Source organism: Bos taurus, chromosome 11, assembly GCF_002263795.3.
Source record: "Bos taurus isolate L1 Dominette 01449 registration number 42190680 breed Hereford chromosome 11, ARS-UCD2.0, whole genome shotgun sequence".
Taxonomy (NCBI): Eukaryota; Metazoa; Chordata; class Mammalia; order Artiodactyla; family Bovidae; genus Bos; species Bos taurus.
In genome coordinates this window covers 18912829-18938691 of record NC_037338.1, presented here as the reverse complement: position 1 = coordinate 18938691, position 25863 = coordinate 18912829, and the positions used below count along the sequence as shown (strand labels likewise).

The following is a 25863-nucleotide window of genomic DNA, read 5'->3' as shown; positions in this document are numbered from 1 at the left end:
AACTATTAGAACAAAAAGTTTAGCAAGATTTCAGGGTAAAACTGCAACTCCAATAAACTGTATATCTACATACTAGTAATAAACGACCTGAAAATAAAGTTAAAAAATTCCATTCACAGTAGCATCAAAAAGAATAAAATATTTAATAAGTCTAAACATAAAGTACAATACTTGTACTCTGAACACTAAAAAACATTGTTCAAAGAAGATATAGAAGCCCTAAGTAAATGAAAATATATTCCATATTCATGGACTGAAAGATAATACTGGCAAGATGAAAACATTCCCCCAATTGATCTACATATTCATTCAATCTCTATCAAAATTCTAGTTTTTTCTTTTGCAAAAACTGACAAGTGAATCCTAAAATCAGTAAGAAATTCAAGGAACCCAGAATTGCCAAGACAAACTTGAAAAGAAGAACAAAGGTAGAGGAGTCACACTTTCTGATTTTAAGACAAACTACAAGGCCACAGTAGCAAGACAATGTAGTACTTGACATCAGGATAAATACAAAGTTCAATGGAATTGATTAAGAGTTTAGAAATAAACTCTCATATTTTGTGACCTTTAACAATGGTGCAATCTGAAATTTGACATATGTAAGAACTCGTATCCAGAAAGAACAATAAAAATAACCCAACTGAAAAATGAGCAAATATTTGAACAGAAATTTATCCAAATAAGATACAGAAATGACCAATAAGCACTGAAAAGATGCTTAACATCATTACTTATTAAGGGAATACAAATCAAAGCCACAATGAGACATTGATTCATATCGTAGGATGGCTAAGATGAAAAAGACATAGATAATAACAAATATTTATGAGGGTGTGGAGAAATGGAAACTCTCATACATCTTGGTGAGTGCAGGTGTCTTGAAAAAACTGTTTGGCAGTTCCTCAAAATATGAAACAGAATTACCAGAGGATCTAGCAATTCTACTCTTAGATACACATCCAGGAGAAATGGAAACATCTACCCACATAAAACCTTGTACACAAATGTTTACAGCAATGTTATTCACAGTAGCCAAAAAACAGAAAAATTCTAAACATCAGCCAACTGATGTACGATACACAAAATGTGGTATATCCATGTAATGGAATATTGCTTGGCCATAAAAAGGAATGAAGTTCTGATATATACTACAACATAAATGAACCTGGGGAACATTACGCTAAGCAAAAGAAGCCAGTCAAAATATACCACATGTTGTACAGGATTTTATTTATGTGAAAGGCCCATGATAGACACATCTAGAGAGACAGAAAGTAGATTAGTGGTTTTCTAGTGCTGGAAAGTCTGGGGGACATAGCGGGTGACTTAAAGAGCTTGGGAATTCTGGGGGGATTGATGACAGTGTTCTAAAATTGTGATGACAATCGCGCAACTCTGCGAATACATTAAAAATCATGGAATTGTGCAACTTCACTTGGTGAATTGTCTGGTATGTGTCTCTGTAAAGCTGGGAAAATAAAAGTAATTCCAAGGTAAAAAAAGAAAAGTTCTCCTGAGCTAATGCAACCTATTTAATAAGGTAGGAAAAACTGGATTATGACATACATAAGCCATGGGCTTCTCTGTCCTAACATCATTTCTCCACATGTCACTTTGCATGTTTGAAATACGTGAGATTTCCACTGCATTTTGAGTACATTTACATTTGTCTTGTACTTAGACAAACTAGTGTTAATTTGACTTTATAACAATGTTGTTGAGAATAGAGAACAAGTATTAACATCTACTTCTTCAATGAGGAAAATGAAATTTAAAGCGATGAGGCAGCTTGCCTAAAGTCTCATCATTAGTGTGAGATGATCTGTGTGCATGTATTTTCACAAAGGCAGTAAATGTGCATGTCTGAACCTCTTCCCTAGCACTGGCTGGATATGCTATTTTTTTCCCCCCAGAAAATTCATGTCAGAAAGAATCATCTTATTACAGCTAAGAAGTCTATATGCTTTTACCTAACACACTAAACTGAGCTGGGATTGGAAGGAACTAGGCAGTTAAACCCCAAGTTCCAAAGTGCAGGAAATGAAGCACTTTTCACCAATCAAATTTGCATGCTGTGGAAGGAGGCAAAATACTGCCTTCTATCAAAATGCTGAGCTTCTGTTCAAATTGAAGAAAAACATTTTTTAAGAAACCAATCTATATTAATTACCTATTTGCCTTCATCAACCCAACGACCATCTGGGTGAAGCCACAAATCTTGGTGTGAGATCTGAAGAAGTGAGGAGGAAAGGTTGTGGTTGTGAACAAAGTGGCTCCAGATGAACTCGCTCTTATGGCGGGTTGTGTAGGAGCTTGAGTGGGAGGAGATGAGACAGACAAGAAGGCTAGGGCAGTTACGTTTCACTAGCATAGGCAGAGAGCAAGGGCGTGGAACTCAGAGAGATGGTGAGTCCCACAGAACACAGCCTTGAAAACACAACTGATTCTTCAGGATTAAAAAAAAAAAAAAAAATCACATGATATAATGAAATCCCTGTTTGCTGCTGAGACAAATTTGAGAAGCTCTTCAGAAAAGTGCACAATAAAAATGGTTGGCAGTATCCTTTGAGGAGCAATGACCAATTACTTCTTCACCTGCTGGGGATAGAGGTGAATTTCAGAACTATAGGGAGGTTTCCACTACCTCTGTAAGAGGACATTTTCCGTGGATGGAGAAAAGAATAATATTACAAATAGAATAACTTACTATGCAACTTGTACTTCTCAATGAATAAAAGTGCATATGCACTGAGATGCACAAAGTGTCTTTTTAAAGATTTTTGCATGTTTTTTGTGTCTTCCCAATTAAATTTTATGTTTCTCCGTTCTGGAATCTTCTCTTCCCTCTTTAATATATTCCAGAACTCCTGAAAAAGAATTTTATAGTATAGATTGCTAGTAAGTTCTATGGCCTGGCCAAATCATGCTGATTGGCAGATGGTGATAAATACATAATTTAAGCAAAGGAAAAGACTAAAATGTAGAACTTCACATCAAATGTGAAAATGGAGGGAAAAAGTCCAAATAAGTATCCTTCTGTTGCTTTTTCTCTGTAATATCTCAGTGAAAAATGGCTGATGTCTTGCCTCTGGTCTTCTTTCTCTGGGGGTGAATGGTACGGGAACAAAGTAGGCAGACTTAATAAGTCAAAAAAGAGATAACCGCATGACAAATGAGAAATGTCTGAAAATTTCTCCATAAACCAACCACAAACTGATGGAATCACAAAGGCAGGGTACACAAGCTTTTAGATACGTGAAGGAAGAAACCACCTTTTCTGTGTGGGGGAAGCCGGGCGTGTGTGCTGGAGCATACTGCTAGAGGGTACTTCAGGATAAGAGAAGGGGAACAGTACTTGCAAAACACTGTATCACTCAAAATTAGCTTAGTAAGGCCTGCAGAACACAATGGATGCTCAATAAATGCATACTGCATGGAATATTCCTTTCAAAGTGCTATATACTCTCCACTACTGTAGAAGGAGACCTTACATCCCTAGGAACATTATTGAGCATCACTGCTATACAATGTGTTCTCAACAGATGTTTTCATATTAACTTTTTTATTAACAAACTGAAGGTCTGCGTTTTTTCTTTCCATGAAGATTTATCTATGTTGGCTGTGGTGGATCTTCGTTGCTGAGCACTGGCTTTCTCTAGTTTCAGCGAGTGGGGGTGACTGTCTAATTGCAGTGGTCAGGCTTCTCACTGCGGTGGCTTCTCTGGTTATGGAGCAAAGGCTCTAGGGCACTCGGGCTTCAGTGCTTCAGGAGTTGTGGCTCCTGGCTCTAGAGCACAGGCTCAGTAGCTGTGGCGCACAGGCTTAGCGGCTCCGAGGCCTGTGGAATCTTCCCGGCGCAGGGTTTGAATCCATGTCCCCTGTATCGGCAGCCAGATTCTTAACCACTGGACCACAAGGGAAACCCAAGGTCTGAGTTTTCTAGGCCCAAATTTTACACAAGGAGAAGCTGACTTTGGGTCTGGCTCTCCTGTGATTGATTGATTTTACATGTTAGTGTCTGATGCTGGAAGAGTCAGTGGCTACAACACTCAAATGGCTATGACACTCAAACCATGGTGTTCCAGTTTGGATTTCTGTGCATTTTTGTATGTTGGACACTTGATCATATCTAAGCAACCAAATGATCGCTTCCATACTCTGAGCATGGATGACTTCCCTATTCAAACCCAAATGCCTCTAGAAACGAGTGAGCTGGGCCAGCGTAAGGCAGTAAGATGTACTGTTACCAAATGGAAGAGGACACACGTCCATCTAAAGTAGAGGCCGTCACTCAACCCCCGGTGACAGATGAAAAAACATGTTTTTGGGCCAGAGCAGACACAGAACCATTTCCCCAAGAAGATGTGGGACTATTCAACACTGCTGTGGAGGTCATCCTTCCAGGTGATGATACTGATGTCTCACAAGTTCACACAATAGGAACACAAGCTCACCACCTGCTCATCTGGTCTCTAAACAACAGGGTTCTCATTCAGCTACTACCGTGCTGGTCCTCCTTTCAGCCCTCAGTCACAGACTGCCACAATCTGATGGGCAACTCAGCCATCCCCCCACCCATACAAAACCAAACCCAACAGAAAAGAGGAGTAACATTTATGGAGACTGTTCTTCCCATCCATTCATCTAGGCCAATGTTTTCAAAACTCAGGAGTTCTTGAATTCCCTCTTTTTAATCTTCTGTTTTCACTATAATGCTTATCTTAAAAAAAATAATGTAAGCATATGGATCACCTGGATGGCAGCTAGGGAGGGGACTGAGTGCTGGCAGGTAAGCTCCGTTTCTTCACATGGGGTTAGACAGCAGCCCACTGTCTCCTGAATTGGGGTTCCCAGATCTACTCCAATATCTTCCTACATGTTGCGGGGGTACAGCGGTGGTGGGGGCTAAGGGGCTGGGCAGCATTCTCAAAATCAAGAAACAGATCTTCAGGCATCCAGGTTTCAGATGGGTGTTCAACTCACCCCTGAAAACTGCCTTCACGGAGGTGTATTTTAATATTTTGCTTTTACTTTTTATTGAGAAAAGCAGCCAGAAGAAATTGGGGGTAAAGCAACTGAGGACACAATTTACTGTGTCATTTGGTGCTCTCTTTTCAAAAGTTTCCGTACGAGGAGGATGCTGCCCTGTCTGGCAGGTTTCTTGTCTCTAAAAATAAGAGTTGTGGGTCCGATTCTATCTCCCTTTCCACTTTGATGGCCAGGATGCCGGGGGCCTAACCTCACATTTAACTCCAGCGATTACATAGACAGACGCTATGGCCTGCACACCTGTGGGCACTTCCTTTTTGCTTTTCAACTTTTACATACAACTGTACAGTCTGACTCTCTTTTCTCACGAATATTTTACCACTATTTTATTGTGTCTGCTCTTGGTGTAAAACTGCCTCAAATTCTTTGTGGATAAGTAAGGCTTTATATATATATATATATATATATATATATATACACATACATATACATATAAGGCTTTAAAAAATATGTATACATAAAATAGACCCCTGCTCTTCCGGGCAAGGATAACGAATTTTTGATAGGTAATACCTTCTAATGGGGATCTTATGACAATAGTATGATTTCACCAGGGCACTGGGTGCCAAATAATCAAATATATACATACACACACACAAATATGTGTATGGAAGGGAAGTGTGTGTATGTATGCCAAAAAAAGTGAATTACAGACTTTGAGATGGAATTCCGTAAATACTATCCTATGGAATTTTAAATCTTCAGAGTATTGTAGTTTCTAGCTTCACCTACAATTAATGACTAATGCAGTAACAGACAGACTATAGCAGGACAAGAAGTAAAGCAAAGATCACCCAACTAATTTATGGTGGCAAGAAAGAGGCAAACACCAGAAATTCTGTTACTGCTTTGTTGTCTCTACATTTTCCCACAGTAGAAGGCCTATTCTTGAACTCAGGGCTCTATAAATGGGAGCAGGCCCTGGAGATTTATCCAAGGCCACTGAAGTTAAATAGGGGCAGTAATCAGCTGCCCAAACTGCATCACATAGAGGTGAGATGTAAAGTGAATGTCCTGATGAGAAGGCCTGACACTTGGGTTTCTATAATTAAGAAGCAAAGAAAGAAAGAAGAAAGATACTCCAGTTTCTCACCCAGCGGATACAATAGCAAGTTGTATTACTAGAGGTGTTATTTCCAGGGTATAAGAGACTTCAGATTAAAGTGTGGGGCAGTGAAAGATAGTGGATTCTCACAAAGTAACTCCTCTATGGGCTGACAATTAACAGCCACTCTAGAGGGAACTCAGACGATATGAATCAGATCACTTGCTTGCTCACCCAGCCACGTGTCAGAACCCAGGTGCCCCACAAGAAACAGGCGATGTGCTAATGTCACAGACACAAGGATAGATTCCCTGTTTTCTGGCAGTTCAGATTCTAGGGTGAGAAAGAGACACGGAGTGGGGTGAGTACTAGAAGGAAGCACATCTGAGATGCTGGAGCCCAGGACAAGGACCAACTATTTCGGTCCCAATGGTATGAGTTAAATATTTACAGAATATCACTTTCAGTCAATTAGCTTCAGCAGGAAGTATCAGAGGCTTGGCCATTTGCTGGCAGTGAAGACATCACTACCGGCTGGATGATAAAGCAGGCGGGGAGAGGTACCAAGAAGAGTCTATGTGCATGGAGCCTGCCCTGTGCCTCTCCCTGCGTGCCTGAAGCCAAGAAGCAGCATCCTGCAGTGGCCAGGACGGTGAGCAGGAAGGAGGCACACAGAATCACAGAGACTGTTTGCTCTCGAAGCACAGTTTCTAGTGCTTCACATACAAAACCTCACTGCATTTACTGTTATTCTCTCCATTTGACAGATGTGGCAAATGAGGCTCAGAGACCAAAGGGATGGCCAAAGCTATACAGCTACTAAGCGGAGGAACTGATTTTCAAACTGAAGTCAATCAGTTCCAATCCATGTTCTCTTTTAACCACAAAGTCATACTGCCAGTGCTTCTTTAAAGTGGGAAAAAACCAGAACAAAACATGTAGCCTCTGGCCTAAAAACTACAGGACTCTGTGAAACAAGTCTGGACTTTTCATATAACCCTTTCTTGTTGGGGAGGGGCAGCTTGGGAGAAGGGCAGAAAATCTTCTGAACCCTGATTTCTTATAGGCAGCAGTTAAAATGGATGCTTCTATCTGTATAATTTGGTTGTATTTGTCCACATTCAAAGTCATTTTCCTTGTGTGTCTAAGTACTGACTAAATAATGCTCTCTAAAAATCACTGACATTTCACTTGCTTGAGTTTATTCTTTGCTTTTCTGAAAATTCTGATGGAGGAGCATGATTTAGGCTCTCTTCCCTTCTAGCATCTAAATTCAATAAACACCAGGCTGTCACACACCAAGCCCTCTGCTGAAAGGTGAGAGGGAGAGAGGTGGGTTTTACGTGAAGGAATCCTGGGACTGAAGAATGGCTTTTTTGGCCCCCAAGTTTCCAGCTTTAATGAGGACACTACTACTGACTAGGGGCTGGCCAGAGGTGTTTCCTCTAGGCAGAAAAAGGATGAACTAGAGGAATACAGTCCTTTCTCTTTTCAAACTGTGGTCACTCCGTGACCTAACGCAGTGTGGCATTAGTTACACAGACTACCTCCAAGAGCCACGGGATGAGGTCTTCTGACTGGGAGAACACGGCCACGTTTTCTGTGGTCCTTTTCCTGCAAGCCTAGAATTTCTCAACTACTGACACACAGCAGAGTATGACGGCCACGTGTAGTCTGCAATGACCTTTTCAAAAATGCCTTCTCTACAAAGTGGAATGAGGATTCCCTTCCTAACTTTCCCTACTGCGTGGTGGGATCTTGAGCAACTATTCTGAGTTTCATCAACTCCCTGAGCATGTTGTCTGTCTTTTAAAAAGACAGAAGTGGCTAGATTGAACCCTCCCTCCTCCTCCTCCTGCACAAATGTATACTCGCTGAGAACAAGAGAAACCCCACGTACCATTAACACATTCAAAGACATCACAGCACTTTCCAGGTGTCCCATCTCCACGAGAGACTATGCGGGGAGTGGATCCCACCTCACACACGGGGAAACCACATAAGCCAGAGAGACACTCGCATCTGAAACCAGAGAAAAGGGAAGGAAAACCCCGTGAATAAACAGCACAGAAGTTGGGAGGCCACAGAGTGGCCGGCACACTCTTTGCCCCTCTCCACGACACTGTCCTGTGTATCTGGCATCACCGGGGAGCGGGGAGTGGGTCCTAACATAACCAGCATTCCAAACAACTAAGGCTCACCTCCTTAGTATACGCCCAGAAATTTAACATTAACCATTTGGACAGAAAAATTCCTAAAATGCATTACTTCATTTCTTACTTAACCAGACTGGTATTGAGCATAACAGACACTTTCTTGATGACTCAGGGCCATCTTTTTATGCATATACATTATTCTGTCTCTCCAGACATCAGTGATGCTTGGACGGGCTGACACAGAACGGTGCTCCTGCATTTTCTAATGATTCTATAATGCTGCTTTGCTGCTGTTGACCTTTAGGTGTTTCTCAGCAATGTTTCTGACTCTTCTTTCAACTAATAGGTCATTAGTTTTTCAGCTTTTTTTTTTTTTTAATCAGTGTGATTGTGCCTAGTAGCACCCTCCTCTGGAGCTACATTAATTTATAATTATATAATAAAAAATACAGATTTTGATTGAAGACCGAGGAGCTCTTTACAAATAAAGGGTATAAGCTGTAGCAAATGGATTTTGTGACAGCTATCTGGATGCTGAGAGTTTTAATGTTTTAGATTTTCTAAGCTGCATGTGTACATTCTTCTGAATGCAAACTACCTCTGTTGGCTCTCACCCTTAACTTTAATTCTCCTGCAAAATTTGCTTGACTGCAGGAAATAAGAGGCAGGTTTAAAAAAAAAAAAAAAAGAAGAAGAGAAAAAGATGTTGTCAACTGCCCGATGCTGATGTGTCAGAATGAAACTGGAGGCAGGAAATGAGAAGCCCAGTGCAGCAGGGCGTCAGGATGTGAATGTAACACAAGGGAGGAGCAGCCAGGCTCTGCCGGGACTCCCCTGGCAATGGAAGCGTGGGTCAGAGGTGGAGAGGATGACTAAGGGAGTTCCCAGGTCGACAGGAGTGAAGGGAAGGCCTCCTAAAAAGAGACATCCTTGCCGGAAGCATGTGGGTATTTATGTACCAGAGAGGTCAAGATTCAGGGAGGGTAACATTCCCAGGAGGGAAGAACTATTAACACCTCAATTCATTAATTCTGTTTTTTCTCTCTTCTTATTTGATTGTTTTGTTCTTTTATTTTTCTTCAGATCTTTTCTAAAATAAAATGCCTGTCTTCCACAAGTACTTCCATAATCAGACCCAGAGACTTAATGACAATTTAGTTAAGTGTAGAACTAAAATAGAAATGAATTCAGATAATATCTGCACCAAAGATCATTAAAGCCACTGGAAAGGTGTGAGTGACCCCTCTGAGGTCTCTTCCTTGTGGGGAAATGGCTATATATGCTTTAGAGTGGAGTTGAGGGTGTTAGGTAATTAAGGTTTTGCTGCAGTGGTATTTCTGATTGTGATTTAGAATAAATGTTTGGCTGTTTGGTGTGAGCAGAGCGAGGAGCTCTCAATTCATAATCTGTATTCCTACAGGACAATCACCTTCCACGGCTGAGTAAACATGAACTGAGCTTTTAGTCCCTGGAAAGGTTATGCGACCGTCTCTCATTTTTATGTGCGTGGCCACTGCAGTTTTAAACAGATGATCATATTCCTGTGACATTATAGTAACAATATATCCTTTACATTTTCTGCACTTGACACTCTGTACAACTTTAACTTTTCAGAGTTCACAGACTAATGGGGAAAGAGCACTGAGAGGCCCCACCCTGATTCCAGTATCTGGATGTAATGACAATGAAAGCATCCTACAAGAACAGCTGACCAACCTTCCACATCTTTGGGGATTGGGTATCTTCTCTCCCACTGTTGGGTTCTAGGAAATCACTCTAAGTTAAACACCAGGGAGCATACGACCAACCAATAAATACCTCATCTGATGTCTTTTGACCTTTCAGAGATCTTTATTGAACATGCACGTGCACTTGTGTGCTAGGCTGTCAGAAATGACACCAACTTGAAAAACCTAAGTTCGCCTTAAGTCTATTCTCCCCCCTCTGTTGTTGTTTAGTCTCTGAGTCTTATCTGACTCTTTTGTGATCCATGGACTGTAGCCCGCCAGGCTCTTCTGTCCGTGGAATTTCCCAGATGAGAATACTGGAGTGGACTGCTGTTTCCTTCTCCAGGGGATCATCCAGACCCAGGGATTGAACCCGTGTGTCTCCTGCATTGCATGTGGATTCTTCACCACAGAGCCACCACGGAAACCTGCTTCCCCCGCTTTTACATTTGACCTATCCCCATTTTTACATTTAACCTATTTCCCACTTTTTAAAATACTTCTCTCGTTTTTTTAGAGACCCACATGGGTTGTCTCTGGCATGCTGCAGAAGATCTAAAACTGCATGACTGCCTAGTAATCCACTGAAGAAAGGAAAACCCTTTAGGCTGAATTTTTATTTCTTAACCCAGAAGGACTGTGCAATACAGCACCAAGGATTCCGACGCCCTGGTTTTGGCCGCTGGGCTTGCTCCTGCTTCCTTCCCCTTCTTGACCAGCCCTTAGGCAAGCCCTCCGTAGTTACCGCCACCTTTGACTCCTCAGAATCTGAAACTAGTAGATGTTCAAGACCACTAGCACCTTAAAAAAGAAGGAACTTATGAAGGAAACCAAAAAGGGAAAATCTGGGCTCACATAGGATATCTATTGAGCAAGTATCTATTAGGTTAAGGCTTTACAAAACTGCCTTCTTTGCAGATCAAAAATAGTCAAATGGCAATTTCACATAGTTCAACAAAAAACAACTCACGTGAGTTCTCTTGTGATGGATAAAGTCTGTACTGTCTCAAGTAACAAATGAGGGCCGATCAGGAACCTTTTCCCCAAGGAAATCTATTACATTATAAGTAATGTTGAGTTCAAGGCAGCTTGATCAAAATTCTCTAGTAAGATTACTCTAGATTCTCTGGTTTACCTACACTGGAGGTGGGTAGTCTTCCCTTCCACAGATGGGAACAGTGAGGCAGGCAGCCTCGTCAACTGATCTGAAATCAAATAAGGTTTCCTATCCTGTTATTTATAGTGAGTCATGAGGAGGAAATGCAAAATTACAGAGCAACTGAAGTACACAAGCAGAATCTTGCCCTTATCACCATTTCTCTTCATCCTTATTCTTTTTTGGTCCCTCCTCCTAATCTCCCTCTTACCCTTAACCCCAAAGCCTGGATAAAGAACAAGCAATGGAACGTGAAAACATGTGGGTTAGTGGCTGAGGAAACAGACTAACCTACAAGTAAACTGATGCCCACACTTACTCCTCACTTCTTAAACCTTCCATCCTCCAATTTCCAGGTTCTGACCTGGTCTCCCCTCACTTAGGTCTCTCCTTCTCCCAATTCATGCCACACTCGACCTATGGTTCAGTTCCTGTACTCCAGTAGTCAAAAGCCTTCAGTTACTCTTCATTTAACTGATAAACTTGTCAGCCTAGCATTCAACACTCTCAAGTCCTCCGCATATCTTTATTCAAATACAGTACTTCTCTTCATTCTCCACCTTCTCCAAACAAGCCCTCCCTCTGCTGTCTCTGCACTGCCTTCTACTCTGCTCCCTGCTGAACATTCCTTATCTAGCTTTCATCTCCCGCTGTCTGTCCTAGATACCATCTGTCTTTCTAGATCACTTTTGATAATAACTCCTCTCTGAAACCCTAAACACCACACTTCTCTTAGGACACCTGGAGCAGAAGTGCTAAGGGCTTTTTAAAGAAAACCAATAAATAAAACAACAGCTTTATTGGGACACAATTCACGTACTATAAAATTCACCCCTGTTGAGTATACAATTCGATGGTATTTATATTCACAGGGTTGGGCTACCATTACCACTACCTAAATTTAGAACATTTTCATCATCTCATAAAGAAGCCCTGTATTTCCCATTTCTTTTCTCCCAGCCCCTGGCAATCACGAGTCTTTATTCTTTCTCCACGGATCTTCCTATTCTGGTCAGCTCATATAAAAGGAATCATAGGCTAAGGGCTTTTTAACCTCCAACAAGAACCAACTTGTATGTGCCGTCTGCCTGCAAAATCAAGCCTTTAATGTTATCCTCGGTATTAAGATAATCATCAATCAAGGTACCACATTAATAAATGTTTGCATAATGTAATCACAGCTGCAGCCAGGTAGGTTAGTGAAGCTGTCTTTCTTCCCTCTCCAGTGGGTAATGGATCCAGCTTAGTGGCAAGCACAAAGATGAACAGCACTCAGAAAAATCATCTAAGCCCCTAGAGGGCACTCCCCTCCTTAGGAGGCCTGTGTGGGCTGGTTCTCTGGGCTGAAAAGCAGTGCACACTCCGGCCTTCCCTTTGTGTCATTTACTTCCTGATCTACACAGACACTCCCAGGCAGGCCAGAGTCCCAGTACAACTTTCAAGGTGCTCCCAAGTCAAGTCTCTACATATCTTCTAGTTTCCATATGCTGTGACGTGTGGAGGAGACAGTAGAATATGTCCGCACACATATGTGACACAGTGTATGCACATATGTGACACATATCTATGCAGACAGTGACAATGGCAATCTGCGATTCACTGCATCCTCCTTCCTCACCTCCACCACTCAGTGCCACAGCTCTGCCAACCACTCTGTCTCAAATGCCTGCCTCTTTCTCCCCAGGCAAATTCCATGCAGCCTTAGGGCCACCTGCTCGCTCCACAAGGCCTTCTCTCATCAAATAAGCAACCGGGATTAGTTAGCTCTCTCTCCTTGTATAGAGCTGCTCCTTGTACAAAATCAAAATCCTACTGCTTCTCCTGTGAATTCCCCTCGTGCAGGGACATGTCTTATTTGTCTCGTAATGAAAAACATGAATGATATAAAGACATCCAAACAATAATCTGGAATAAGACTTTTTTTCCCCCATGGCTAGTAAGTCATAGGTTAGACCATGCATTGTTTTTAAAATTTTTATTTTTTATAAATTTTAGACACAGAGCTACTCAGTGCAGTGCTTTTCAAAACCAGTGTGTGGACGGAAAGACTATGGAATTTGTTTAGAATGCAGATTCCAGGGTACCATTATCAAGGACTGTTTCTCTGAGCATCTGTCTGGGGCAGGGCTCTAGAAGCTGCCTGGATAATAAGATCTCCAGGAGATTCCACTGGGAATCTGGGGCCCACTTTCTGAACAATTTGCTCCTAAAGGAAGTGATGCTGAAGTTGAAGCCACCTGATGCCAAAGAGCTGACTCACTGGAAAAGACCCTGATGCTAGGAAAGACTGAAGGTAGGAGGAGAAGGGGACGACACAGGATGAGACGATTGGATGGCATCACTGACTCAATGGACATGAGTTTGAGCAAACTCTGGGAGATGGTGAAGGACAGGGAAGCCTGGCGTGCTGCAGTCCACACAGTGGCAAAGAGTCGGACACGGCCAAGCGACTGCACGACAACCAAGGCACAGTGTCTCAGTAACGTAGGCTGCACTCCCAGGGGCAAAAGCAGTGTGCAACTAGTTCTGTCATTTACTGAGCAGTATATTTTGATTAGCAGCACTTGCTCTCCATCATTTACTAAGTCTCCTTCCTGCCTGAACATAGCTAGCCTATGAGTTAAGAGACCTGGAATGAAGAAAATAATAACTGAATTCACTATCCAATACCATCACCCATCAGAAAACGGACGACTGCTAGCCAGCCACTTAAACTCTGGGATGCTCAGTTTTCTCCTCCTTAAAACGAGATGGTTGGACCTTCATGAGCTTTCTTCTAACCATAAAATCCCAGGATTCCAACACTGGCATTCCCATCACAGTCTGATCCTGGCTCATCCCTGTCTGCAGCTTCTCCTTGTCTGCACCTCATTCTGGAAGCACATCACACTCTCTCCCTTCCCCACTCCCCCCTCACCAAGCACCTCAACCTTCAGGCCTGGCTCCTGATGGGCCTTGTCTCTTTCTTTTTTGCCCAAGGAGAATGCAGGAAAAGGAACGATACACTCAATGCTGGCATCTCCGTATTACCAGGCATGTCTTCATAACTACATGGAAGAATCAACAGACAGGAACTATAAAGGATGCTAAACCACAGGGAGACGGCAGAAGACACTGTGGAGAGAAGGGTCCTCTTGGCCCCTCCTCCCACCACTCAACAAAGCAGCAAACTATCAGACTCCTCGTTGTCCCCTAGCAGATCGTCATTCCTACCTGTTCCTGGAGGAAACACCACTTATTGAGGCCCCTGCAAACATGTCTCCCAACCCTGGATGCATTCCACATCCAAGCTGAGCGCTGAGCCCTTAGCAAGGAGAAAATCACTGTCTATAAATAAAAAATGACTCTATTTAGGTGGGAGGCAGTGTTGTCTTTACACAGGAAACAAGAATACATGTGGAATTAAAAGGGCAAAGCATGTGTACTGCTAGGATTCTACACCCCGTAACAATAAAATAACTGTCAGTAATGGAAGTTATGACACATAAAACACAGTCCTAGTCTATAAAAAGTAGTTTCAACTTTAATTAAATCTGATCTATCTACTATCTTTCTACTGATTAAATTTCTAACCTCTTTCTAGCTATGTGTAAGTTCTGTGTTATTTTTTTTTTTAAAGAAGACTGCAAATAAAACCTCCAAAAAGAAATGAGTTTCCCAGCTGAGGGCCTGCCTAACCTGATAGGAAACTGCCCTCCCTATGTATGTTTCTCACCATGTTTCTCCAGCTTCATCTGTAAGATTTACTACTGACAGCCCCCACCCCACGCCATCCCCAGCCCACTCCTCTACCATCGCTTTCATTTCCACCACCCAGGAGGCTCAGCACATGCCTTAGCCGTAGCAGCAAGCACAGGGCCTGGCTCCAAGGACCACACGCCTCCTCCCAGAGGCCTCCTCACTCCTCTTTTCACCTGTAAAACCAGAAACCCCACATTCTGCATCACTTTCCCTTCAAAGACACAGAAAAATCACTCTGTGCTTTTTGGTCGCTGTTGTGTTTTGCATTTTTCTGTGGGGAGCAGCGGAAGGATATGCTTCGGTAAAGGGACAGTATCAACGGAGGACAGAGAAAACAGTCCTCTGCACTTGCCGCTACACGGTATTAGTAACAACAGTAAAGTCCACTGTAAGCCTTTAATGACACAGGCATTATGACCACCCTCTTCCTAGCTTTATCAAGGGGCCAATGATTATGGCTGGATTCTCAATGCTGGCCTGTGGCTCAAGGAACTTAACTGTAGGTACTAAGTTTGAGAGAAAAGTGGTATAAATCGTAAGACAATAGGAGCTGTGGGCTCACGCCATTCCTGGAAATCACCTTCCGGAGCCAATCTCCACAGTAAGCAGGTGAGATCAGGAGAAAGCCAGTGTACCTTGCACAGGTCCTCTATCCCGCGCGACTGTTTAAACAGGAAGAGCTGGGACTGTTCCAAGAGACTCTTCCTGGCAGCCGGGGAACCAGAGGCACAGACACACAGCTGGGAAGCACCCCAGGGCCCATGAAGCACGAGACCTCGGATCTGGTGGGGGTCCTGAACTGAACTCAGCGTGGTCCAACAACCTGATAACTACCACAACCCAGGACAAGAAGCTCTCTGCCTTCACCTCCCCAGGCCTGGAGCAAGACACTGGCGTGTGCTTCCATGGCGGGCAGGACGGCTGCAGAGAGGGGACATGAGTGAGAGGTGCATGGAGACCCAGGCAGGAAGAGGGGACACCAGCACGCTGCACTCTGGGAAGGAGGAGGTGTGGGTCTGGTGGGGACAGTATGTTCTAATAAAGCAACATCAGGTGTTCCCGGTTCAGGGCTGGATTCGCTGACCGCCTTAGGAATGGATGCTTCAGGACATGGGAGCAGCTTGCTGGTGAACATGCAGTGATCCTGGAACTCTCTGCCGAGTATGTGCGTGCAGCAGGCACTCAGCTGGGTGGGCTTGGGATACACAGGGCCTGGTGCTTGGTTCAAGAAGTGTGGTTTAGGGAGGTATAGAATATATATAAACAAACCAGAACACAAGCGGATGGGGACCATTCTGTCTCCTCCCTGGATCACGTGAAGAACAAACTCCAAAATCAGGACTATTTGGAAATGTGGAGGCCCTCTACCACCTGGGCTGCTAACGCTTCTGTAGGCCCTCGGAGCTGCCTGTGGCCTGAGCTGGCACTGAAAGAGCTGACTTTGGGCACACGTCCCCTGGATCCCTTGGGGCTGTCGATTCCCAGACCTCTCATCCTTGTCATCAGTGTAAAGTGCAAGGCCCTCTGGTCTCCCATCCTCAAGGGAGTGCACATCCTCAGAGACTGCCCTGCTTCCCAGGAACGACTCATCCTTTCGTGCCCACTGCTCTGCCCCCCCAACCCTTTCCTCTCCCAGAGCCCGATCATCATCACAAAGTGCACCATCAAATCTGGTCTAACCCTTACCTGGCTCACCGGAAAATACCACTTCCTTAAGGTGAGATCATGAATGTCCTCACACTCACCTCTCCCCTGGGCTTGTTCTTCACAGTGGCTGCTGTTTCCTCCCTCAAGCCTCCCTGCAAGCCCCCCTGGCCCCCTGGGGCTTTATCTCTTGCCCATTTCCTACAGAGGGGTGGAGGTTCAGAGAATGTGCAGGAATCTGGCCGCGTGGGAGCTGTATGACCTAGGGCACCCCATCAGCCTTCTCAAGCTCACTTGTCCCACATGTAGGACAAGGATGATTCAAGTTCCCTATCTCATGGGATGGTGACGTGGATTCAATACACCGATGTGTGACAGTAACCAGCACAGTGCCTGGAATGTAGAAGCACTCAACACCGGTGAACTATTTCATATCACTATCATTTGGAAGCATCCAGCCCTATGTAGAGGAAGCCTCTTCACCATCCTGACCCCCTCACCTGGTCTTTGGGACTCCAGTGACCCTTGCTGCCCCTCCACTTCAGCCATCTGCTTTCACCAGACACAGTTCTCTCAAACGTCAAATCAGACTTCCTACAGTCCACAACACTGGGGGCTGATTTTGGCATTTCCAGAATAATGGTTCATTTTTCCTTTCTATTGTCTCAGGCCCAGGCTCCCACCACACTGACTCCTCAACCTTACTGAGACTTCTACTGCTAAATGGTTCCCTTTTATTCTAAGCCTGGGCCTCATCTGATGGTACCTCCTTCACAAAAAACAGCCCCCAAACCCATGGCATTTTACCTGAGCCACCAGCTTCATGATGCTTCTAAATTCCCTGCCCCTTTAAACTTCATCCATATCTTGTCCCTTGACCATCAACCCCAAGTCAGATACACCCTGAAATGGCAAACATGACTGTCTTCTTTCAAAGGGAGGAAGGGTGTTGTGGACAACTCTAGAGGGTCTGTGTCCTCTGAGGGGGCTTCACTATTCACTCCATGCAGAAATGTATAAGTCAATGTTGCTATACCTTCCAACTGCTCAAGAGACACCAGATTTTTACATGAAGCATCCCAGGTTTTAAATGTTGATGTCTAATTTAAAGATGGACGAAAAAAAAGGGCAATGTCAAGAAAACATGTCTTGGGGTCAAATTCAGCTCCAAGGCAGCCAGTTGCAAACTGGAATTCAAATCAGTGACTTCCTTAGTGCTGATACCCAAGCTGCTGATGACTGGTGGAGGGAAAAAAAATCACACTTCTGGCAGTAGCTGTTCTGCATCTTCAACCCTGGAGTCCCTCACGTGTCTGAAGACCTCTGTTCAACCCTTAAGATCATTCTTCCAACTGCAGCCACAAAGAGCCGATGCTGTTTGTATGTGTGCGTATGAGCAGGGTAGTGAGAGTGGGTACAGATGGGAAGTGTTCATGTCACATGGGGAAGAGAGGGTGGAGGGAAAGGCATTCCTGGAAGAGGGAAGAAACTACCCACATTTACAGAGGCAAGAAAGAATAGTGTGTTTAGGCTGGAGCAAATGGTTCAAGTCATCAGGAGGATATTGTATGCTGGGCTGGAGAACCAGGGGATATTGTGGGGAAAACTTGCGGGAGACATGAACTAGTGAGATAGGCCAGAGCTGGGTAACAAGAGGCCTGGTGTACCATACTAAGAAGTACCTTTAATTGAAAGCAGTAAGAAAGTAAAAAATATCTAGATCTAGTGATGTAGTTTTGCAAAAGGGATGATTATCAAAGGAAAAAAGAAAAAACAACATGGGCATGAATTCCATTTTTCTTGAGTCATCAAGTGTGCTGTGTGCTCAGTAGCTCAGTTGTGTCCGACTCTCTGCGACCCCATGAACTGTAGCCCACCAGGCTCCTCTGTCTGTGGAATTCTCCAGGCAAGAATACTGGGGTACGTTGCCATTTCTGACTTCAGGGGATCTTCCTGACCCAGGGATTGAGCCTGCATCTCTTTGCGTCTCAGGCTCTAGCAGCAGCAGCAGCACTACCTGCATGGTGGGATTAGTGCTGATTTTTTAAAAATAATTACTTTGAGAATAATTACAATATTGTTGTGGTTTCTGCCATACATTGGCATGAATCAGCCATGGGTGCACATGTGTCTCCCCATCCTGAACCTCCCTCCCACCCCATCACTCTGTCCCAGAGCACCGGCTTTGAGTGCCCTGCTTCATGCATTGAACTTGCACTGGTCATCTATTTTCCATATGGTAATATACATGCTTCGGTGCTATTCTCTCATATCATGCCACCCTCACCTTCTCCCACACGTTCCAAAGTCTGTTCTTTACATCTGTGTCTCTTTTGCTGCCTTGCATATAGGATCGTTATCACCATCTTTCTAAATTCCATATATATGTGTTAATACACTGTATCGGTGTTTTTTAAGTTGCAGGACACATTAAAAATATAAAAATTGATGACCACAATAGCCTAGAATGCCCTTTCCTCTTTCTCCATCTGGTGAACTCTGACTCATTCTTAAAGACTGAGCTCAAAAGTCAAATCCAACAGTCAAATTCCCAATCAAAATCAATATCTCTTTATAAGCTTACTGTTTTTTGCACAATTCTACTTCTAAAGCACACAGCACTTTAAACTGCCCCAATTATCTCCATCTGTCTTCCCTTTAGTCTGTAAGCTCCTTGACAGTCTCTACTTCTTATTCCTACAAGGTTAGCAAAACATCCAGCACGTGATAAACACTCAAATATTTGTTCTCCACACAGACTAAAAACATTATGGGATTCTGGTGCTAGGACTTACTACAGCTTAACTACCTATAAATTTAACTAAAAGCGTATACTGAGTATTTACCTGTGAAAGACAATGATGACATTGAGACTTACAAGGTGGATCCTTGTCCTCAAAAAAGTACACAATCTAACGTCTTAGGAAGTGTCATAAGAGTCTTCAAGAGTCCATGATCTAGTTAATGGAGATCAAAGCACTCCGTCCTCTTATCACAAGAGCCATAGCATACAAACAAAGGCAAAATCAGGAAAGGATCATTTAACATGTACTTGTCTGTGTGATAATACATTCACAACAGACTGAGCAAAAGTCCAAAAGAAACCAGCTGTCTCTATCTTCAGGGTTGCAGTCAAGCAGTTAAATGTCTGCTAAGCTAATATAACTCTCAACCCTCTGCAAACTGTGTCTACACAATGATGAGTCTTATCACCTACAGCCCATGTAAAGGTGCAATGAAGAGTAAAATACAGTCCACAGTACTGGGTGTTGCTTTTGGCATTTCTAAAAGAGGGAGGATTTTAACAGGTTAGATTTGCTTGTTAGTTTCATAAGTAACTTCACAAAACATTTCTGTAGAACTGTCTGAAGCTATTCTTCCAATAGGCTGAATCATGATGATGATATCAAATGAGGGTGGGTGTGGAAAGCCCTCCGAGATTCCGTATTATCCAGGCTGTGGATTCTTCTTTCCATTTTTAATGAAAGTCTTACAGAATTCAGCTGAGTGACTTTCTTTCAGTAACAGTCAGAGGGCCATGTATTTATCATCTGGCGATGGCCAGTCTCCCTCATATCAAACTGAAAGCTCCTGAGTGACAGCCTAAAGCTTGTTGTTTCAGGAGTGAAACAAGTACAAAATAAGAATAGACACTGGTCAAATGCAACACAAAAGGCATAAGACACTAGTACAGGAAGTACAGGGTTACACATCTGAAGTGAATTATTGACAAATTAAACTCTCTATTAGGGAGACAGTTCATCTCCAATGGGCAAGGGTTTTACTTCTAGGAAAGCATATTTTCTTCATTCTGGGGACAAGTCCAATAATAACATGGAATTCCTACAATTATTTTGTTTTACAAACATCAGAGTTTAATATAGACTCTGGCTTTTTTAGTCATGAGTTGACTTGCTCCTTTGGGCCAAAAATTACTGTGACAGAGGGCAAGAGAATAGAAGTTCTTTTCTTAGTTGAGAAAGAAGGGCTTCAAATATATTTCCAAATTTTTCTGCATGTATTTAAAAACAGAATGCTGCATGATAGCGTGTCAAGAGTCAGGAATGTTTTAAATCTGCCCTATGCTAATGCATATTTTACATACTGTGTAAGTTAATTTTATTTATCCCCAAAGCAGCTGGATAAATTATTCAAATGAAAGGGAACAACCAAAATATGAACTGAATTAGAGAAATCTGTCTACTAATAGATTAATCTAAAAAAAACTGTTATTAAGTGCCATCTTCTGCAAGACAAGGTCTTGGGAACAGATGGACATGATAATTAATTACAAGGCTTTAATTTGATCAAGTCCTTTTGAAAATGAATATTCAGGGATAATTCTGACTGGTTAGTTTCAGTAAGCATCATACAAGCAACTTAATCACCCAGCACACTGTTAGGAACACAGGGATCTACAGAAACTGTTACTGGATGATCTAAAACTTAACACTGTCTCAGAGGACTAAGAGGGGCTCCCTGAGCTTTGAGAAGGAACCTGGCTTTTCTGAGCCCCCTGCAGGAAGTTTCTGGCTTTGACGTCCCTGTCTGGTTGGGCTGATGTGCCCGTGATTAGTTCTGTCCTCCATGTTCTGACCCTTGTATAATCATCCCGCCTACCCCCTGGTCCCTGCTGCCCCATCCAGTTGAAGACAGGCTGAGGTTCTAGAGTCAAGACGTGACTGGGGAGCTCTAGAAAACAGAACCACCAAAGTGCACGTGTAGGAACCAAGAGAAAGTTAAGGTACTTCTGACACTGACTCTCAAAGACTATTACTCAAAAGTGCTCAGCTGTGTCTGACTCTTTGCGACCCCATGAACTGCAGCCTGCCAGGGTCCTCTGTCCGTGGGATTTTCCAGGCAAGAATACTGGAGTGGGTTGCCATTTCCTTCTCCAATTACTCAGAAGTGGATAGATGTTAAATGATGCAGAATAGTCAACTGTGACTTCTCTATAAGCTGGGACCTGTAGATTCCAAGCTTTGAAACGACAGGCAAATATGGAGGAATATGAAAAAAGATCATCAGTGATTCTGTCTGTGTGTATGCTTTTTGAGGTCCTTGATTTTGTAGTTTGGATTTAAGGCTTGCCTAATCTGGATTTAAAGCTTGCTGGTTGCTTTATTGCTTTTTATTAAATGCAGTTTTCATTATTTGGTAGAAATCCAGTCTATGACTTGACTCTTTCCTAGAAGGCAGGTTACCTCTGTGTGTGTGTGTGTTCCTTTCTTATTACCTTCCAAAGGTCTGAAACTTTTCTGAGACTGGTGGAGGTGGTATTTGTGAGGTGTTGAGTTCCTTCAAGCCTCAGCCTTATCTTATGCATCACCACACCCCATACCAAGCCCAGTGTTCTCTGTCTTCCACGAGGTTCTCGATGAGTCTTGGCTATTTAACTGAGCACTTCCAAATCTGCACCTTGTTTTTGCTCACTGCAGCTTTGTGGCTAGATTAATTTTGATGTAACTCAAGCACTTCTGAAGGGAAAGGACAACTTGCCAAATATTCCATTCTGCTGGCTTCATCTAGGATGAGTCAATTTCAGGCTGTAAATTCTGAAACCCCAGAAAGCTTCTTTTCTAAATATCTACAACCAGTCACAAAAACCAGTGTGCAGCAACCTCCAAGACTCTATTATCATAATACAATACAGTACCAACAGGGCAAGTTTTCTTGAGAGTCCAAAGAGATCAGGATGGAGCAAAGGGAACTAAGCATCCTGGATTTTCACCCTGAAGCAGCAGCATATGACTATTTAGATACTGTAGCAAAATTCATGACCTTCATTCTGGCCATGGGCTGTATATCTGATGTATCTTTCTTATACAACAGGGTTGGGGCATCCTTCTTTTTATCTTATTTCCCTTCCTGGAATTACAGTGTTTGGAGCTTTATGATATACAACAGGGAATGAGTGAGAAATTGTCTTCTAAGGTCAATGTCTTATGAGACAGAAATAAAACTGAGGCTCAAACAAAGAAGGGACTGTAACTCAATAGACCATTTTTTACTTGAAGAGACATAGAAAAAAAATGGTGTAATCATAAAGTCAGAGAATCTAAAACTCTTCCACAAATATAATGCTCTGTGTGTGTGTATGTGTATACACAACTTAGTGTGAAATAAAGAAAAATGCAATAAAAATATGGAGAACCTAGATAAAGAGGTGTGACAGGGAAGAGAAACAAAGACAGACTTTACCTTAAAGAAAGTGGGGCAGCAGTAGCTGGGCACAAACAGATACGAATATGGCTGTGGGAGCCAGTCGGCAGACATGTACAGGTTGATGGAGCTCACACCGGTGAGTGTGCAGGGCTATAATGATGCTGCACACATCACCCTCCCCACAATGCACCCATCAAGGCAGGCTGACAGGCAGAGATATCCACATTCTATTAGAAAGCAGTTTAATAGAGTAAATCCTTATCTTATGGATTCAGCCTTTGGCCAGACAGTCTCTGTTCCTGCTATATAAGGGGCTATCTATTTATAGATGTAGAAAAAGAAAAAGCAACTAGCGATATCCAGCTAGCCATTAACCAACAGGCAATCTCTTTTGCTGGATCACCACTCAGCCTTCACAATTCAACCAGTTCTGATTATCCTGGTTTAAATGATTGGTCTGTAATATTTTTATTAGACTAATAATTTATTTCATTTTGCCTTACCGAATTTTTTTAAGAAAACTAAAAAAAAAGTAACTGTAATTCTTTCATGACTTCCTTTCGACTTTACCTTCTTCCTATCATGATGAAAACCATCTCTCTCACTCTCTCACTGTCTTCTGAGTCCCTTGTCTTCTTTCCCAGAAGTCTCTGATCACCAGCAGGTTGGGTTTCTTCCCCCCGCTATTCTAAAGAGTTTGGGGGAAGTCCAAGAGTTTAAAGGTAGAAGTTACTTTTGAGATCATCAAATCCCTCCTCGTCTCCTCCTCTCTCAGGTAAGAAAACGGATCCAGATGACGTTGGGAGGCTTATCCAGATTCATGCATAAGTGGACATGGATTCTAGAACTCAGATCTAGACAAGGGCTCTCTCTGTACAGCACCAGGTCATCTGTGGAGGAGTGTTGTTTAGCTGTCTACGCACATGTATACATTTACTTACAGACTACAATGTAAAGGCAAGCGGAGGACATGGAACATTAGGTCTCCTGAGTGGTGGAGCTAGAGGGGAGTGAACTCAGGGCCACAGGGGCCGGTGCTGCCCTGTGACTCATGCTCACAAAGCAGTGCTCTGCCACTCAGCAGGTAGGACCCTGCCTGAAAGCAAAGAGCCATACAGCCTGTCTCCTGGGTGGGTGGAGGAACACTGGGATTCAGGCTCAGCTGCATTTTCACTGGAACTGTACTCAGAATCTTAACATGCTCAAGACATTCTGTTAAGCTTTTTAGTGAAAACCAAAGTCACATATTAGTCAACACTGTAACTAACAGATACTCTAAAATCTTAATTACTTTGGACTAAGTAATGCTTAGCCCAATGATTCCAAATCTTGATTTAAAAATAAAAGAGGATTTTCAGTATAGAGTCTCAGAAAGCAAGTGATATAAATGTTCTGGATATAGGCTCTGGAAGAGAATCAGACCCTTTAGTCAGAGAGAGGCTGGAGCCAGGAGGGAGCTTGGGAACCTGGCGTGATACACTGCACACAACCCAGGAGAAACTCTATTTTAAGTTTTTGAATGTTATAAACAATGACTTCATTTATTTCCACCTCAAAATAACTGGATTGGATTTTTCTCAATAACGATTAAGGAATGCATATTTAGAGACAGAAATTGATAACAGAACATTTCAGAATAAATTGGGGAGAAATCTCATTAAAATAAATTCAGAATGGCTGACTATAAATAACACATTCATTCATCTTCTTAATAAAAACATAAGAAGAGTCACATAACACAGCAGAAGAGGCATAATGATGTTAAAAAACTCACTAACATACAGTACAGAAAAAGGAAAGAGAAGAGAGGTATTAATTTTTATATTTTTAACTAGTTAACTTCTCTCCTGTGAACCTGTACCTAAAAATCCTGGTGAAAAATTACAGGGGCAAAGGAAAAACTGTAAAATGAGGCATGTACACTGGGGACAGCAAAGAATACAGAGCATAGAGAAAAAAAAATCATGATCTAGGAGCTTTCTCCTTAAGACAATCTAAGCTGGCTGACACAGGACACGGGATGCACAGAGGCACAGCCTGGGCGGGCTCCACACTCCAACCACACCTGTGGGTCCAGGTCTCTCAAGCATTCTATAATCAACCAATCTAGAAGGGAATGACTATGTATTGGGTTGGCCAAAAAATTCTTTCAGACTCTTCTGTTAGATGTAAGATGTTTTAAAAACTGACCTGGTTTTACCAGGCAGATCCTGTGGTGTCCAAAAATGGTATTTCCTATTGTGTGATGGGGCAAAACTAAGTTTAACGAGGTAGTCACAACATTCCGCAAGGAGAAGAGTTAAAAATAATGTTCAGCTAAATGATGCTTAAAGTTTAGGCAGTGCTCAGAGGCTTCTAAATCATGTATCTACTCCCAGGTAAATTGCTGACTAGCCAGGGAAGGAAAAAACAAGAAGGGAGTGGCTGGGAGGAAGGAGGCCAAGAGCCCCAGGCCAAAAGGACACTGGTCATTGGAAAAGGAAGTCACAGAGCTGCAGCACTCCACCAACTCTCCACCATCAGAGAAGGAAAACTAAAGGAGTCCCTATTTTGGCGATATGTATGTTATGGTGACTTAAAAATGGCCTCAAATTCTCTGCAGTTTCTCCCAGTTAGAGGCAGAATCCACTGCACCATTCTTTGAACCAAGGCTCGCCCTGTGAATTGCTTATACTAGCAGAATGTAGTGGGGTCATGCTGTGTGCCTTCCATACTGGTCTCTTTTTAAAGCTTTGCTGCTTCCTCCCTTGTTTCTGCCATCACATGAAGGAGCCAGGATGGAGGACCACACAGTGGGCGACAGGCCCTTCCGGCCCACACATGTGAGCGACACCACCTTGGAGCATCCAGTCCCAGGTGAGCCACCAGCTAGCTGCAGAAGAACCTCCCAGTTAACACACTGAGGCATGAGAAATAATAAAGCTTCACTGTTTTAAACAATTACTTCTGAGGGTGGCCTGAAACATATGTATATTGTGTTAATATGTCCTACACTGTTATAAACAAATATGATGGTTGAGATATTAACTCATATTCATTGATGTGTTTCCTGAGACAACAACAAAGTATTGTTTTTTTAAAATGCAGAGGAGAGTACAGGGCTTTAAATCAAAGAACTCTGGCTAAAGACTTGGACCTGCTCTGTCCCCTGTACCAAACAACGCTTGTGATCTTGCA

The 25863-nt window shown here is 42.9% G+C and overlaps 1 protein-coding gene across 3 annotated transcripts in view; it reads right to left on the bottom strand.

The window, feature by feature from the left end:
* Positions 1-25863, bottom strand: part of CRIM1 (cysteine rich transmembrane BMP regulator 1) — a 209347-nt gene that overhangs the window by 83974 nt on the left and 99510 nt on the right. For all 3 annotated transcript variants that reach the window (XM_010809917.4, XM_005212577.5, NM_001205298.2), the window contains one exon: positions 7998-8119. In XM_010809917.4, the coding sequence (XP_010808219.2) occupies positions 7998-8119 (122 nt within the window). The remainder of the gene's footprint in view (positions 1-7997; positions 8120-25863) is intronic.